The sequence below is a fragment of the Dromaius novaehollandiae genome, chromosome 6, assembly GCF_036370855.1.
Source record: "Dromaius novaehollandiae isolate bDroNov1 chromosome 6, bDroNov1.hap1, whole genome shotgun sequence".
Classification (NCBI taxonomy): domain Eukaryota; kingdom Metazoa; phylum Chordata; class Aves; order Casuariiformes; family Dromaiidae; genus Dromaius; species Dromaius novaehollandiae.
In genome coordinates, this window is record NC_088103.1 from 37,242,095 (window position 1) to 37,258,232 (window position 16,138).

The 16,138-nt window shown below is 45.1% G+C and overlaps 1 protein-coding gene across 2 annotated transcripts in view; it reads left to right on the forward strand.

Moving 5' to 3' along the window:
• Positions 1 to 16,138, forward strand: part of RBM20 (RNA binding motif protein 20) — a 102,621-nt gene that overhangs the window by 72,632 nt on the left and 13,851 nt on the right. For both annotated transcript variants that reach the window (XM_064514212.1, XM_026117519.2), the window contains exons 2-10: positions 2,929 to 4,108; positions 5,955 to 6,016; positions 6,174 to 6,265; positions 6,593 to 6,684; positions 9,491 to 9,634; positions 10,938 to 11,069; positions 12,315 to 12,394; positions 13,364 to 14,048; positions 15,937 to 16,035. In XM_064514212.1, coding sequence (XP_064370282.1) covers positions 2,929 to 4,108; positions 5,955 to 6,016; positions 6,174 to 6,265; positions 6,593 to 6,684; positions 9,491 to 9,634; positions 10,938 to 11,069; positions 12,315 to 12,394; positions 13,364 to 14,048; positions 15,937 to 16,035 — 2,566 coding nt within the window. The remainder of the gene's footprint in view (positions 1 to 2,928; positions 4,109 to 5,954; positions 6,017 to 6,173; positions 6,266 to 6,592; positions 6,685 to 9,490; positions 9,635 to 10,937; positions 11,070 to 12,314; positions 12,395 to 13,363; positions 14,049 to 15,936; positions 16,036 to 16,138) is intronic.

Sequence of the window (16,138 nt, forward strand, 5' to 3'; positions counted from 1 at the left end):
TCGTACCGCAGCAATTGGTCTGAATGGGTTTAGAGACTGCAGCCCCGTGTGTTTTGAATAAATGGTGTGTTACAGGGAAGGGCTGCTCACACTTCTGCATAACAGACTATGATTGATTTTGTGCTTGGGTAATTAGAAAATGGTTCTCTTTGATGTGTTCAAGAGTCCTGAAAGAAAAATGCAGAGTTTTCTGTGTTAGGTAACCTGGTTTAGGAAAGGTTTTAGTGGATGAAAACCAGCATGCAAACAAATACAGTATCATCAATCTAATAGGAGCAGTATGCTAATGCAGAGTAGTCAGACACTTAGAATACTTAAGTAGCTCAAGAGCCTCAGCCATTTTAATTCAAAAATGGGCAGAGTAATAGAGACATCTTGGGAAAAAGTGCACATTTTGAAACTTTTCGGAATGAAAAATATGAAAAAATTTATCTTTCAAAGATTTGGATGGGAAGATGTAATTATATGTGGGGGGGGGATGCAAAATCTTGGAAGTCATGCAAGTTTCACGCAGAAAGCAAAAACACAAATTCTGCACAGCTTTGAATTAGGCTGGGGTTTTTTTGATGTATTCAAACTCATACTCTATACAGCATTTCAAATATTTGTGTATATAAATACTTCCTAAATAACTAGTAGCAACTAAGATCATATCTTTCTTAGTTTTTTTTTATTTCGTGATTCTGGAAGGTGCCAGGCAACACTTTAAAACCCTAAATTTTGTCCGTCGAAACTCGAGCTCCAGGTTATCTGTCTGCTCTAATAGACATGTTTTGTGTTCAGCCTTTTCATCGCTCTCGTAGACAGGATTACTCCAATAATCCAGCAGTCTAGATGCTTTACCTCGGCCGCTGTGTGTTACTCGCTGTACTTGGATGCTAAAAGCATAATAAGGATTATGGGTAGCAGATGGCTGAACTGATTTATAGCAATATGGCTCTGCCAGCGCTTGCCTTTTCCTCTCGAGCATTGTGATATTTGAGGTATTTCTTCGACTGTTTGCTCCCAGAGCCAGGCAAAAATGTGTTTGGTTGGTGCAAATCCTCACGGAAACGGCGCACGAGGCCCCCGCGCCAGGCGCTGCTGCCGCTCTCACTCGCTGCCCCCGTGGGAGCTCGCTCGTGGGGCTGGCAGGGACCCTCCTCGTTGTGCGGTGACACACTTACCCAAGCGGCGTTTTGTGCTTTTGGAGACAGATGTGCCTTGCAGTCGCTAGTGGAAGTTAAACGTTAAATATGAAACCCACTCATTTTCTCTTAGTCATACTTGGGACTTAAGCAGATGTTTTTCTAATTTGTGGTTTTCAAATGCAGCATGCTGACAAGACATTTATCATTGACTACAGCTTTATCCATGCAGTTTAGCAAATTGGCCAATTATTAGCAGTGCGTGTTGCATGGCAGCTGATGCATAGCTCCTGCTGTTTCGAAAGGCCTAAATTGAAACTTAATACATTTTTACAACATAAATTATTTGAGCTTTGGACCACATTCCTGTTATTCGGCCGTACTCTTGCGCTCGTTTTAACCACGAGTGCCATTTGTAGCGCGTCGAGCAGCTGTGGCGTCTGTTAGCAGAGGCTCCTGGTGGCGGCGAAAGCGACGGCTGACGTTTTTCTGGTGGGGGCATGAGGATGGCCGGTGGGATGCCCAGGGTGGGCTGTGCGAGCCCCGGCAGCGCACGCCGGCGGCTTCCGCGGCTGCAGCACTGCCAGCGCAAGCAGGGTGGTGCAGCTGCCGGGAAGCGGCGGTTGCCTGACATTTTCCATTAGAAGATTTCACTTGCTTATAACTTTGCTAGACTTTACCCATTTGGGATGAATTTTTCTTCTGTTGTATGTCCACAGGCAGCTTGTGGAGGGTGGGGGGTGAACTGGGGAGATATCCCTGCTATTCCCAGGGGCTCTTCCCAAAGCCAGGAACCACTGTATGCCAGAAACCATCATCTCCTATTTTCCCAGTTTGGGAATTCAAGCAGGCAATGCAGTCCTTACGTATTCATCCCATTTAAGAGTCTTGAAGAAGAACGCTCAGTGCACCTCTGGTTTCTAGAAAGTATAAAGACCTTGATTTTTGACCAGCTGACCCTGTAGAAATTTTGTCTTACGTTCCAGCTGAACCGTGAAGATGTTTCAAGACGGTTTGTTCATCATTCTAGTTACTGCCATTTCTGTTTCTGAAATAGCTGAACGAGTCTCTGATACAAATATTTTTCCTCATGCTTCTAAAATTAGTTTTTGCTCTAGCTTCTGCCAAATCATTTGCTTTTTTTCCTTCTCTGTATTGCCCTCCACATAATAGGGAGGCTGTTTACTTTTTTACAAGAATGGACTGCCGTGAACATTAATTAAATGAGAATTGGAAACAGTTAAAATAATTATGAGTGTGATGTATCGTATCCTCCTAAATATGTAAGGTGTGAAGTACTTATTGGATTGGCTTTACATTCCCATTTTGTGTTCGTTTCTTCTGTGGGAAAAGGGTGACCCTTGTTCTTAATGGACATGATGGTAACCTCACAAAATCAGATGTCTCAGCAGGGAGATCGAAGGTTGCATGAATCAGAGACAGAGAAAAAACCTTAGATGTGGGGATGGGCGGGGATGACTTGTGTTGCCCCTGTTCCTGTTCTGTGTGTTAGGCTGGATCCAGAGATCTTAAGGGTTAGTGAAGGATGAAATGGAGACTTCAAGAGATCCTTTTAAATCAAAATGTTATAGGAAGACAAATAAGTCAAAGATACGGCAGCAGATGCTTAAGCAAAGAGGATGGGTTAAGGCTCTGCTTTTAATCACCATCTTGCTTTTCCTGGGTTGAGGTAAGCTAGATCTCCAAAAGTGGCTGTTTATCCCATGCCACGCTTCAGGAGGAAGCAAGCACAGTTAAAATTTAGGTTAATTTAGCTAACCCATGTCCCGATCCTTTCTAGTGCTGCCAAGCTCCTGGAGAAGACTCCGTTCTCTGTCAGCACCCCGAACCCGCTGCTTCCTTCCCCTGCAAGTCTTCAGCTCGCCCAGCTCCAGGCTCAGCTTACGCTGCACAGGCTAAAATTGGCCCAGACAGCAGTGACCAACAACCCAGCAGCTGCCACCGTCCTCAATCAGGTCCTCTCCAAAGTGGCTATGTCTCAGCCGCTCTTTAACCAGCTAAGACATCCTTCTGTGATAAACGCTGCTCAGGGCCACGCCGCAGGACCGCCACCAGGTCCTGGGATCGCTAACGCCAGGTTTCCGTCCAGCGGGCTGGGTTTTCCAGCGCAGAGCCCAGCGCTAGCAGCGCCAGGAGGGAGCCTGGGGGCCGTCGGGAACGTCCCAGCCCAAGCCGCGGGCGCTATCGTCATGAACCCCTTCGGAGGCGTGATGGCTCCCGCTTCCAGCCAGCAGGCTGTGGTGCTGGGGCTGAACAAGGCGGGCCATTCCTCCGCGGCCGGCGGGTTTTATGAGTACGGCAAGCAGAACGTCCCTGCCCCTCAGGTGTACGCTGCGGACGCGGATCAATCCAGCCAGCACGGCTTCCTGGCTGGCGGGCCGCATCCTGTCACCTCCTCTGCAGGGGTCCACTATGAGGGTCATTTTGGCCCTTCGAGCCAGCCCAAGCATGACAGCCAGCCCGGCTTCCAGAAGGACGTCTACGGTACGAGTGCGAAAGGCCAGCGTGCGGCGGCACTGGCTTTCCCCAGCGAGCTGCACACGAATTCCCATCAGAAAGGAGACCCAGGCTCCGTCTTACATGGCACAGGTACAAACAACCAGTGGGAAAATATCCCTAATTTCGCCAGCCAAAACAAGCCTGACCTCATGCCCAGTGACAGCATGTGGCCATCAACAAGTCAGCAGTATGAAATAAGAAACGAGCTCTACAACCCTGAAGAACCGACACCTGACACAAAGTTTAGTGCTGCCGCTCCCCCCGCGTTTAGCAGGCTCAACAGTAGTAAACAGAGTTTTAGCAGTTCTCGGCTGAGGCAGAATGAGGAACTGAGCACCAATACGCCCGATCTGCCCATGCGATCGCTGCAGCCTCACGAGCTGAACGACTTCCACGGCATAGCCCCGCTCCACTTCCCGCACGTCTGTGCCATATGCGACAAAAAAACCTTTGATCTGAAGGTGAGTGATTTTAATGTGCTCGGAAGCATGGTCTGAAAAGTGATTCAGTTAATGGGCTTTGAAGGGGCACTACCCTGTCCGTGTGTCCGGTGATTTATTTGACTGCCTATCCGACCTACTGGGCTCCTAACATAGCAATGCTCGCAAGCCGAGCGCTGCCACCCCTGCAGCCCCCGTGTCGATCGTCAGCCCAGACACCCAGATGGGAGCATAAACAGGATTTTGTAGGCCTGGCTTAGAGCGCTGTGTATCTGTCCCGTGGCAATTACTGAAGCTTCAAGATCTGTTTTTGTTCCGCATTTTGCTGTGAAAATATGAAAGAGAGTGTGTGCATGTGTGGCAGTCCGTTGCTGAGAGATTATGGTACTGGCGTGAGAAATGCGAGATCCAGGCTCAAGTTGTTACTCATCTCTGATCACTCCAAATCGAGCAGGGGAGGAGCTTGAACTTGATCTTCCACTTCTCAAGCCAGTGCTGTGACTGCACATCTGCAGTTTCATCTGGTTCTCCGTTTGACCTTGTGTTTCTAATCCTAAAGCTTTCCTAATAAAAGTCTCATGGAAACGGTTTGCTTCAACAAAATAGCACGTTTTGGTAAAACGACTCTGTTGGGATGTCCTCCTATGGAAGTAGGAGTAGCCCTGAGAAAAATGCGGGATTCAGGGGTCCTCAGTAACTTTGTCAGGGAAGCTCAAGCTACTAAGCACGCGTAGTGCAAACCGTGATCCCAGTTCTCCTCCATCGCTGGCCCCTCCTGCTTTTTCTGACCATGTTCACACCATCCCAGGAGCACCAAATTCAAGCTCACACTTGAGAAGAAACTTCCCGCGTGTCCGGAGAGCCTGTGCACAGGATCACGTCGTAGGTCAGGTCTGGAGAGAGCCAGGTGGCCCTTCAAGCCCCGCCGCCGTCGTGGGCTCTGGGGGTGGCTCTGCCCTCCCGGGAGCCCGGCTGAACGTGGCTTGTGGGCTTTTCATATCACACGGCAGGGCTGGTACCTCATGCACAGGCATGTGTTTTCATGCTGACGGTGGCCTGACAAAAGCGTGTTATACTAACCTGTATGTGGGAAGGAAGGAAGCCAGCAAATGAAACAGTGCCTGATACTTATAATCCTATATCTGATATTGGAACTGGATATTTATTAGCTGGGCTGTGCGTACACCTTCTAGCTATGGGATGTTTCCATGTATTTGGCTCTTCTGTGTTTCCCTTTTACTTTTTGAGCAGCTGCTTGCAAAATTGTTTGTCATGGTGACTGCTGCAGCGGCATGAACTATGCCTGCTCAGGGCAGGCTGGACTGTTTTGTCATGAGGCATTTTAAAAGTGGGAGGAATGTCATGGTGAGGCTCCCTTGCTCTGTTTGTTGGTGTCTGATACACTGACTCATTTGGTTCATAGAAGTGTAAAAAAAAAAAGAAAAGAAAAAGCTAGATGCATTTCCTTTACAAGCGCTCCTTATCAATTGAAATGGATAGGGGCTATCCTGGCTGCCCTATGTGCTGAGCACCCTTTTATGGACGTTAAAGGAATTGAGGATGCTCAGTGCCTTGCAGGATGAGCTCTTCAGCTAGCATAAATTAGCTGATTTAATAGAAATAAACATTGGTTTAACAACCACTACAGAGAAGATCTGCTTTTGTAAAGCAACTGACAGTTGAACCTACAAATAATGAATTTGTAAATGTATTGGGTGAAAGCGTACTTGGCTCCAGCATCTTTCAGTTTGATGTTCAAAATGTCAGTACTCTTTTTAGAATAAGGTAAGCTGAATGGAGAAGCAGTCGCTTGTAAATTTGTCTCAGGATTATTTCCTTTGCTCATCATCTCTTTGTTTCAACGTAGGACTGGGATCAGCACACTAAGGGAACTCTTCACATCCAAAAATGTATGGCTTTTTCAGATAAGTAAGTATTACTTTAGAGGCAACCTTCCAACTGAATTTCTAATGAAGCATCCCTTATTTCAGTGGCTTTACACCAGGGACTTACTGTCTAATAATTAAGTTTCTAATATTTATGGCACGTAATGCATGTTCCTAAAGTTCTTCTTTTTCTTTTTCAGCACTGGTATCCGGTGCGTATTAAGTTCAGCAGAAGGAACATTGCATTTATCTCCAAATAATGCATCAGTTTTCAACCCATCTAGTATCGAAGGTGAATGGTTGCATGTGCAATAACTAAAAAGCCTTTTTTTAATTAAAAGAAAAGTCAGTCTTTGGGGGAAAAGTGTACATATTAAATAAAATATGGTAAGAGCTTTCAAGGTAAACAGTTAGTAGAAGATTTGCACAGAGACTAAAAGGCAAGACTATGCCTTTTAAAGTGGGAATTTATTTTTCTTTCAAACAACAAAGCAGTGTATAATTTGGTTCCGAAACTAGAAAATGAAGTCTTACATAAATAGAGCGTTTCCTATTGACCATATTAATGCAGCTGATATGAGTCAAGATTTTCACAAAATGTGTGTAATCCATTATTTAGATTATCCACCAAATGTCGGCTCATCTTTTATCACTACATCAGCAAGATCTTTTGGCCAGCCAGCTCCTACATTTTCGTCTCTTCCATCAGGGGTAAGAGTGAGTATGTAAACCATCTGACCTCCCTGTTTACATCCTTGTAGAAGCCACTTTCTGCCACTTGAATTAAAAATATATCCGTTTTAGGCTTCCTTTTAGACAATAATATAAACGTTCAGGTTATTTTTTAAATTTACCTACAATTGTTCTATGCTTTTGGTGTGGGTCAAATAAGAAGTTCATTGTGGATGTTCTTCCATGCTGAATGCCGTTTGCTTGTTAGGAGAGACTGAGGGGGATAGGCTGCTGTGTGTTTACCCATGAGTTTTATCCCTCATTTTCTGAGACTTTTTGACCCGGGGGGTCAACTTCAGCTTGAAATAAAGATTTGGGTTAGTTTTCACTTTTTCAGAGTATCAATCCCAGTGAGCAACCTGTCATCTGTCCGGTTATTTATTTTGCAGCAATTGTTTTCTGCCGGGGTCTTTCTCCCAGGTAGCAATAACGGCATAGGCAGCGGCTGCAGCTCTCTAACCGTTATTTGCTTGGGGCTCCCAGTTCAATTAAGGATGCTTCATTATGTTGGACTAGCTTTTTCTTATTTTTTTTTTAGCGTGTTATTTATGTTATCATCTGCCCCTTCGGTTTGCTTCGGTGTACAGCTGCCCATGTTTTCGGTTGATGAGCCCCCCCAGCGTTGGACGCAGGCCCCCAGCTGTGCGTCCCCTCTGGTGTGTGCTTGCGTTACTGCCCAGCGAGCAGAAAGCGCCAGGCAGAAACTGCCATTAAAAGTGGTCCTTACCCTGAGGGAGCAGAGGGCTTAGAAAAGAGCAGAAATCACAAGAAGAAGAGCTCCTCATACACCTAGTGGAAGCACAGAGATGTTAGGGTTAAAATGAGGCTCAGGATATACTGGAAATGTACAATGAATGCTGGAGACACCCAGGACTCACGTCAGGGTGTCTGTGGAAGAGCAGCTGTGACCCAGCAGGTCACATTTTCACCTCGCTGCTTTTGTGTGCATCTTGCCGTGGCCTCCGGCATCCCGGAAACCGGGGCCAACTGGGGACCTGGTGTCGCTGCAGTTGGCACCAGGCATCCTTTACAGAAATGTCACCCAGGTTTGTTCAGTCCGGTCAGTCTGTTCTCCGCTGCTTTGCTGTGACGGGGTGTTTGCAGGGGCTTTCGCGCCTGCCTGGTGCAGCAGGCGTGAGCGGAGGGGGCCAAGGGCCGAGCAGCCGCCTCCAGGTCAGAGGCGGAGCGGTGGCGGCTGCGCAGGAATGGTCCTTTTCATCAAGTCTGTCAAGCTGGCAACAAATGACATTACTGCTAATGCCAGTATCGTTTCTCCTTAGAATCTGTCACTATTTATCATTGAAGCTGCCTGCAGAAGTCCTCCTCCTGAATGACCTGCCGTACTATGAGAGAGAGAGCTAATAGCTTTTGATTTTTCTGGGCACTGTAAATCCCCTTGTTCTTCGGAAGCTCACTGGGGAGACAGGGAGCTATGTTAGAGGTGTTAAGGTTGAGTTTACCAGCTGTCATTCACCCCACAACCCCGGTGGTTTGTAATTTATTACACCTTTGCACGGTAGTATTCACTTTCAGCTAAGCCACTGCCATTTAACGGAGCAGTGGGAGATTATACTTGACCCTGTGTGTATCATAAACAAAGTATTCAGATTTCTGGAAGAGCTTGCTACATGCTATCTGTTTGCAAATAACTCTATCCCTCTACAAAAGGCAAACAGAAGTGCTACAAACCTTCACTCAGGCACGGAGGGCCATTGGCTTTGCAGGGATGGGACTGTGAGTTTTCTTATTACCTTTAGAAAAGATTCATGCAAAGATCAAGAAAGGGATAAAGAGTCTGAACAGCAAGAAAGCAAGAAATGGTAAAAAAAAAAAAAAGATATAACAAAAAATACCAAATCGAAGGGATGAAATATTATGGCAAACTGTATGAGGTGCATTTCTGTGTTATGCATCAAAAAATTTGTTCAAAAAATTATTTTCGTAGTAGTTGCCCAACTGCACTAGCAAGACTCTGTAGAAATTGATTGCAAAGAAGGTTAACTTATTATCTTGTTAAAACTTATACTCTGTACCCAACACGTAACAGCTCCTTTCACTTACTGAGTGCGGACATGGAAGGTGGGTATTCCTTTCCTGGCTGTTATTTACAGCTGTAATTAATGAATGGATCCAGTTTAACTTCAATCAGCTGACAAGATTTTTGCCTGGTATAGCTCACCCATTCCTGTAGTGTGTGTGTCTGGCCGCTTCCTAATCATGAATTATTGCAGTTTTACAGCACACCATTTTAATTTAAGTCATTGCCAGTTTTGGGGAGGTGGTAACATCTCACAGTGATCTGATTTAATGCACTGCTGAATGTTTGTCAAAACAGCAGCTAAATCTTTCTCATCTTATATGTGCTTAGCATACCATCTCTGAACAAGTGTAACAAAACAAAGAAAAGGAAATATATTTAGGTAGAGAACAGAAGAAGGGCTTGAATTCAGCTCCTGTTATCCTGAACACTTCTGTAGTTATCTTTTTGTGGAAATACCATTAATCCTGTTGGAGCTAGAGCCTCTCTTCTAGAAATCCTGCCTCGACTTTGTCATGGCCAGGGACAGAGACTCCATTGCAAGCTGTACTTCAGTTAAAGATGCAAATGGAAAGGGATCTGTTTAAACTAGGATGTTAAACTATAAGATTTTAAAGAAGGATATTTGTCCTTAATAACAAGTAGGCAGAGCAGAACAGAAAATTTCTTTTTTTGCAGAAATGCAAGGTCTTACTGAGTAGCTGGAATATCTAAGATAAAAATGTAATTTTGATTTTTTTTTCCCAGTTTCCCCAGAGGAAATCTGCACTGGGTCGAGTGGTTCACATCTGCAACCTCCCCGAGGGAAGCTGCACGGAGAATGATGTCATTAACCTGGGCCTTCCATTTGGGAAAGTCACCAACTACATCCTCATGAAGTCTACTAACCAGGTGTGGCACCTCGGGGCCGCGGGCACTGACGGGCAGATCTGTGGGGAAGATCTCTTTGTAACAGAAACGTGAGGATATGAAGCCTGCCCTTAAAGTTTAAAAAAAGCTGTTCAGTGAAGGAGATGGTGGCATAAACATGCCCACTGTCCTGCTAGGCATGCTTAAAAAAAATCTCTCGGTTAAGAAGAGAAATGTTGTAAAAACATACTTTTTTTTCTTTTAATTTGAAAAACATGAATAACTTTGCTGCCTTCTCCGAGTCACTTGTTAAGGTTATTTTCAGACTTCCGTGGTTCTTGCTTTCTCACCCATCGTTGTAGAGCTGCGCTAGGCCTGGAAGAATCACTTCTACCCTGTTCTGACGCAGCTGTCCCGCACCAGGCTGAACTGTTGTTGCAGCCAAGGCAGATCGGGCAGCGGTGTGAGCAGGGGCGAGCAGCAGAGCCTCCAGGGCACGGCTGCGCTGCGTGAGCAGGAGCACACGTGCTAGAGGAGGGCTACGGCCAGCTCGCCCGCTTAATCTGCACCAGGCTATGGTAGAGCTCTTTCTTCCAGGAGATTTTAGACCCCAAGAGGTTAAGTCTACTAGCAGTGGCAGTTGGAAAATCTTCTCTCCTGTACTCGCAGCAGGCAGAACGGATGGATGTGGAATTCACTCCAGTGGGAAACATGTGAGATCCCAGCATGTTTCCAAACGCTGTCAATACACAGCTGCGAGTTTTCGTTGGTCAGTTAAACCAAAGTCGCATCAAACACAACTTTCCTGTAAATAAAAGTGCTGGTTAACAGCATTCAGATTTTTTATTCTTTTTGGCTTTTGTTGCTCTGGCTCCTCACGTTCTGGTAGTCTGCTTTTCTCTGGATACTTGGTGGCTCTGCGAAGTGCAGCCGGCAGCCTCGGGAGCAGCGTGTGCTGCAGCGTGGCAGCTCTGCACCCTGGCAGCAGCCCACCACGAGCGCAAGGACCAGTGGCGAAGCTGGGAACAGGTGATGTTTTCATCTGTCAAGAAAGATTAGATTCCAGTCATTGAGACTTTAACTGAACTGGCTTCTTCAATCTGTGCTTTTAAGTTGCATATCAGCTTTCATAGCTGGGCTGACACCACTATTTTTAGTTAAAAGGAGGGTGAGCAGAGGATTGTGTATTATTTTAGTTCCAGGGCCGAAAAGCTACCTAGGTCTGTACTACCAGCAAATTTTACTTAAGAAGAATCCAAATGAAAATTGTTGACCTGCCTTTTCTCTCTTATACTCTGTATTTTTAATACGTAGTAGATTTTAAAGCTCTCCCCTTTTGTGCTAGGCCTTTCTGGAAATGGCTTACAGTGAAGCAGCACAAGCCATGGTGCAGTACTACAAAGAAAAACCTGCTATGATAAATGATGACAAATTACTTATTAGGATGTCTAAAAGATACAAGGAATTGCAGCTGAAGGTAAGGTCAGATTCCTGAGTTACCATGGCATGTCCATAAGAACACATCTAAGAATCTTTGCTGAACACTGTTTTCTAATGAATGCTTTAATATTTTGGAAAAAGAAATGAAGAAAGGTAAATTAATCAATGTATGTTAATGATCTTATATACTTAGCTGCTTGTTGTTGTTCTAAATTTCAACTATTTGAAGAGATCCCATTTTCTCTGGTTCTCTCATATCATTATTTCAAAATTCCCTTCCAGGCCTCCTTCTGAGCAGGCTCCCCGCATTGCTTGTCTAGCAAAGGTCTAAAACACAGCCAAGTGCGAAGTACTATAGGTCAGCAAAAGTAAGGGGGTCCCATCCTTCTAGAGAGGCATCAAGCCTGATGCAGTGCTTTTCACTACTTGCATGCTTGAGCTGTTAATACAATTTCCATGCCTGGCAGAGGTGGCAGCGCTAAGCATCACACTGATTGTTTGTTCTTTGTTTTTCTTGTGAATGAGCAAGAAGTAACTGAACTACCTGAAAAGCAAGATGTTTTACAGAGACTCAGAAGAGAGCAATATTTGGTCTTTGGACTTTCTGTAGAGTGTGACACTTGTGATGTGAACACCTGTGTGATCTCCAAAAATCAGTGCTCTTGAAAGCATATTTATGGGAGCTTATGTACTGTCATATATGATGCTATGGGAATAATGTTTCTCATGAAGACCTGGAGTGGAGCTGGTGATGCAGACCTGAAAGGCTTCATATTATATTACCCAACACATCATGAGGTTGTTTTATAAAATAACCCTGTAGTGCTCCAAGTAAAGAGGTTAAGAGCCCTTTTGTGAGTCTTGAGGAAAAATAAATAACTCAGATAATCAGCTTTCACCCTTGGAAAAAATCTCTGTCTCTCCTGTATGCATATAAGAATTTAAGGAGACTTAAAGGGGTTGCCAAAAGTCTGTAAACTGGGGCAGTCTTTCTTACTGTGGTATTGTGAGGCATTCAGATGTATGGTAGTGGAGACTATAGAAGTATGCGGAGACCGTGCTGCAGTGTAACAGAGGAGATTTTCCATTTGTACCATTTTACTGCTTTGATTATTTTGTTGAGATACGAGTTGTAGAAAAGACTGTAATGAGAACACCAAATCCAAATATTTCTCAGTAGTATAATGAAATGATGCGTGGATGCTGTTTCTTACAGGACGCATCACCTAAAATAGCTTGGAGAGTAGTGCAGCATGCTAAACATTGCCTTTGTCTTGCTTAGAAACCAGGTAAGAACGTGGCTGCTATCATCCAGGACATCCACTCGCAGAGGGAGAGGGACCTGCTCCGGGAAGCGGACAGGTAACTCTCTGCAATGCCAGTCCTGCCTGCTGGTTTCCCTGGCTTGATCTGGCGTATTCCCTGCTCTCTGGACCTGGGGCCGCAAGTCTGGGCAATGCAGAAAGTTTCTGCATAGTTTGGGATTGGGACTCGGATAAGTCTGTAAGCCTGCAAGGAGAATAAGCTTTGTCTCTGTGCTTCCCTCTCCATCTTATTTTCTCTCTTATTTTGGATTTATTTTCAAATCACTGAAAAGATACAAGTGGGTACAATAGTAGGTGCAGGACCTAGGTAATAAGATCAGATTGAAACTGTGCATGTTATGAAAACAAATGAAATATTTTACTCATTGCTCTTTACCAGTTACTGCTACTGATGATGATTACTATTATTCAGAAAATTTACATGGCATTTGAAGAACACACAAATCAAGCTATTCCCCTCCTCTCCCCCTTGAGCGAGATGCATAAAGGCTAGGGGTGCTGGAAGACCTAGAGGGGTGGCGCCAGTTCAGATCAAAATGTATTTGGGTATATTTCTGATCAGACTGGCTTCCATTTGTAGTTTCTGGACCTTCCAGGAGAAATGGAGAGGAATCACAATCTTAAAACGCCTCTTTTTAAACAGGTGACCTGTGTCACTTTTGCCTCGGAGATGCTCCGGATGATTGAGCAGGCCGTCATTGTAAGGCTACTCACATATTATCAGTTTTTAATGCTAAACCCCTACGAGAGGTTTTTAGGAATGAATGAATGAATATATTCTTGAGAGATCTGTGGGGATTTGGTTAAGCTCTGTGGCTATGAGTAGGGCACTGCCTTTTCTCCTGCTCACTGTGCTGCAAGCCATGCAGTGCACGTATGTGAAAGGCCGGGGGTGTTAAAGGGGTCTTCCCCGATGGTCGCAGGTACACGTGTATCAGTGCCGTTCCCTGTGTGTGGATCACAGGGGGTCAGACAGAGTCACAGCTGCCTTCTCCCTCTGCAACAGGTATGGCACAGAGAGACCCCGCTCTCGCAGCCCCATCAGCCGCTCCCTGTCGCCCAGATCCCACACTCCCAGCTTTACCTCCTGCAGTTCACCCCACAGCCCACTGGGAACCAGCAGGACAGACTGGGGAAATGGCAGAGAGCCGTGGGATCAGTCCCCCTATTCAAGAAGGGAAGAGGAAAGAGACAGCAGAGAATGGCGAGAGAATGGGGACGAGAAGAGGGATAGGACTGACACGTGGGTACATGAGAGGAAACATTATTCCCGACAGCTGGACAAGTTTGATTTGGATGAACGGATTGAAGGAGGCAGAGGGCACAGAGAAAAATATTTAAGGAGTGGTTCCCCTGGCTCCCTTCACCCTTTATCTGGCTACAAGAGCAGGGAAGATGACTATTACAGAAAAGCCTCTAAATCAAAATCCGACAAGTTTCAAAGGCAGCTGCAGGAGTTGCCTGGGAGATCTAAGAGAAAGGAAGAGGCAAAGTTAAGGGAGCGGAGACATTCTTACAGTGAGGAGGCTGCGAGGGAGGAGACGGCTGAACAGAAGCACAGCAAAGCATCTGAGGGCTCCAGGCAAAAACTCAGTGATAAGAATAAAGTTAAGAAGGCTGACAGAGACCAAGAGGAAGATGCTGCTGCTGAAGGCAATGATGTGAAGGAAACCAAACCTCCTGAGAATGAGGTAAATAGAGATCCCAAACTGTATGTATGAAGAAGGTAAATGTTGAAATAGTGTATTTTCTGAAGTATTTTAGACCAGTTATTATCAGTGTGGTGCTGGGGACATGCAATGTTTTACCATTATGGAATCAGGGAATATATTCCTAAAAGAGATCTTGGGAGGTCATGTCATCCACCTCTTTGTGCCAGTCTGTGCAGATCTCTTACGGCATTCCTATGTTGGGTACCTGGACGTCATCTTCTCGTTTCATGCACAGAGCCTCCAGGTAACCAGTAAGGAAATGGGGACGGACAACTGAAAACAAAACCAAATGAAAATCTACTGCTTGCATGCAGGTTGTATATGTAGGGATAAGTTGGCCCACAGCTCTCTCTTCCAAGCCTGTGTGTTTCCCCCTCCAGCTGCTCTCTCTGCATCTATCACCTCCTTTCCCCTGCCTGTGATGTGGAGCAAATTATCTGGGAATGTAGTGGTACTTTACAGGGATAGGAAATATTTGTAGGAAAATACAGGGAATTGGTTGTTATACTGCCAAAATGGGGAGCAAACTTTTAAATCCAATGTAACACATTTTATTTTGGTCAGCTCAGCAGAGCAGCTGGTATCTAGTAATTGTATGTTCCCACCCTCAACAGCACAGTGAAGGGAGTGGTGGAAGAGACCCCTTGGCAGAAGCATTGGATCAGCTTACCCGTAAAGCTATGAGATGTCTGGGATAAAACTCGCAGTTGGTGAAGTAACAGTGTCTGTCACTTCCCAGGTTCTCCTCTGGGAAGGAGTGGAGAGGGAATGGTTCGGGGATGCCTCATTCACTCAGTCCCAGCACAGCCCATGCTCACGTCCCCACTTTACAGGGATCTTGTTACTGGCTTATGGCCACCTTGCCTCCCCCAGGCCCTCCTGGGGATACGCTCCCTCCATCCGCCCACAGGGACGCTGGCACAGGAGGCTGCGGAGCTGCTAAGCTGACTGGGGTCAATCTCTCGCTTGTGACTTTGTTTTTCCAGGGCTGTCTTCAGTTGTCTTTGGTTGACCTTGCATTCTTTCTTCTCGTGCGGGGGGAAAGCTTGGTAGAAATCTCTAGATCACGTAACTCAGCTAGTCTCTGTAACAGGCAGTGACACTATCTTGTGCCATAGACGTGTCTGTACCACCTTTTGTCATCTTTCTCTTTTGGTTGGTATTTCACTGTGATGGATGGCTCCTTGGGAGGATATTTCTCTCTTATGTACAGAAATGTCAGACCAAGCTTCCCGAATCACCAGTGTTGCACACTGCTCTGTATATTTTTCAATTCATTTTGAATTGGCATTGTTAAAGGCACACCTCTCTGGGGACTAGTGCTAACAATTTAATAGGGAGTTATAGGGACTCCTCTTAAACTCACACTTTTGCTCCTTCCCTCTTTTACCAAGTGTTAGGTAATACTGTGATTTTGTTCTTCCGAAGTATGAACTCTGCAAGTAGTTGCATTCTCGACTGATCCAACATTAATAAACAAAACAACTGAGGTCTTTTGCAGAGTTTTAACAGTGCTGCTCTCCTAACCATGTCCAAGCCAACATAACAGATGTGGGTAGAGAACAGGAGCGGAGGCTGGAAATTTTAATGAATTCATATTCTTCCCCACCTGTCTTCCAGCCAATTCTGTGATATAAATTACATCTCTCTAATTTTGTTTCAATTTCTTTTTCTTAATTCTTATTTGTGCAGCTTTGCTAATGGAATCCAATTCTTGGGTCTTTTCCCACAGTCCAGTTGACTTGCATAAACTTTAGAAATAAAGAATGTGACCTTGTGAGTCACTTTGCTTCCATAGACCCAGAATAGAAACATAATAGAGCACCACTGTGTGTTGCTATACATGTATATGTTGTATTTATTTTAGCTTGGAAAAAAGGAGCAAGTTCCAGAGAAGAGCCCACCTTCAGCTAATAAACAAGAAAAAGAATCTGGAGAGATTCTGGAAAACACGAGAAAGGAGAAGGTTAGTTACACATTGTTGATTTACCTTCCACAATAAAATGAGTGAAAACCCAGATTTGGTAGCACATTTTCCTAACTGAAATATTAAATCCCCAATGAAAGTT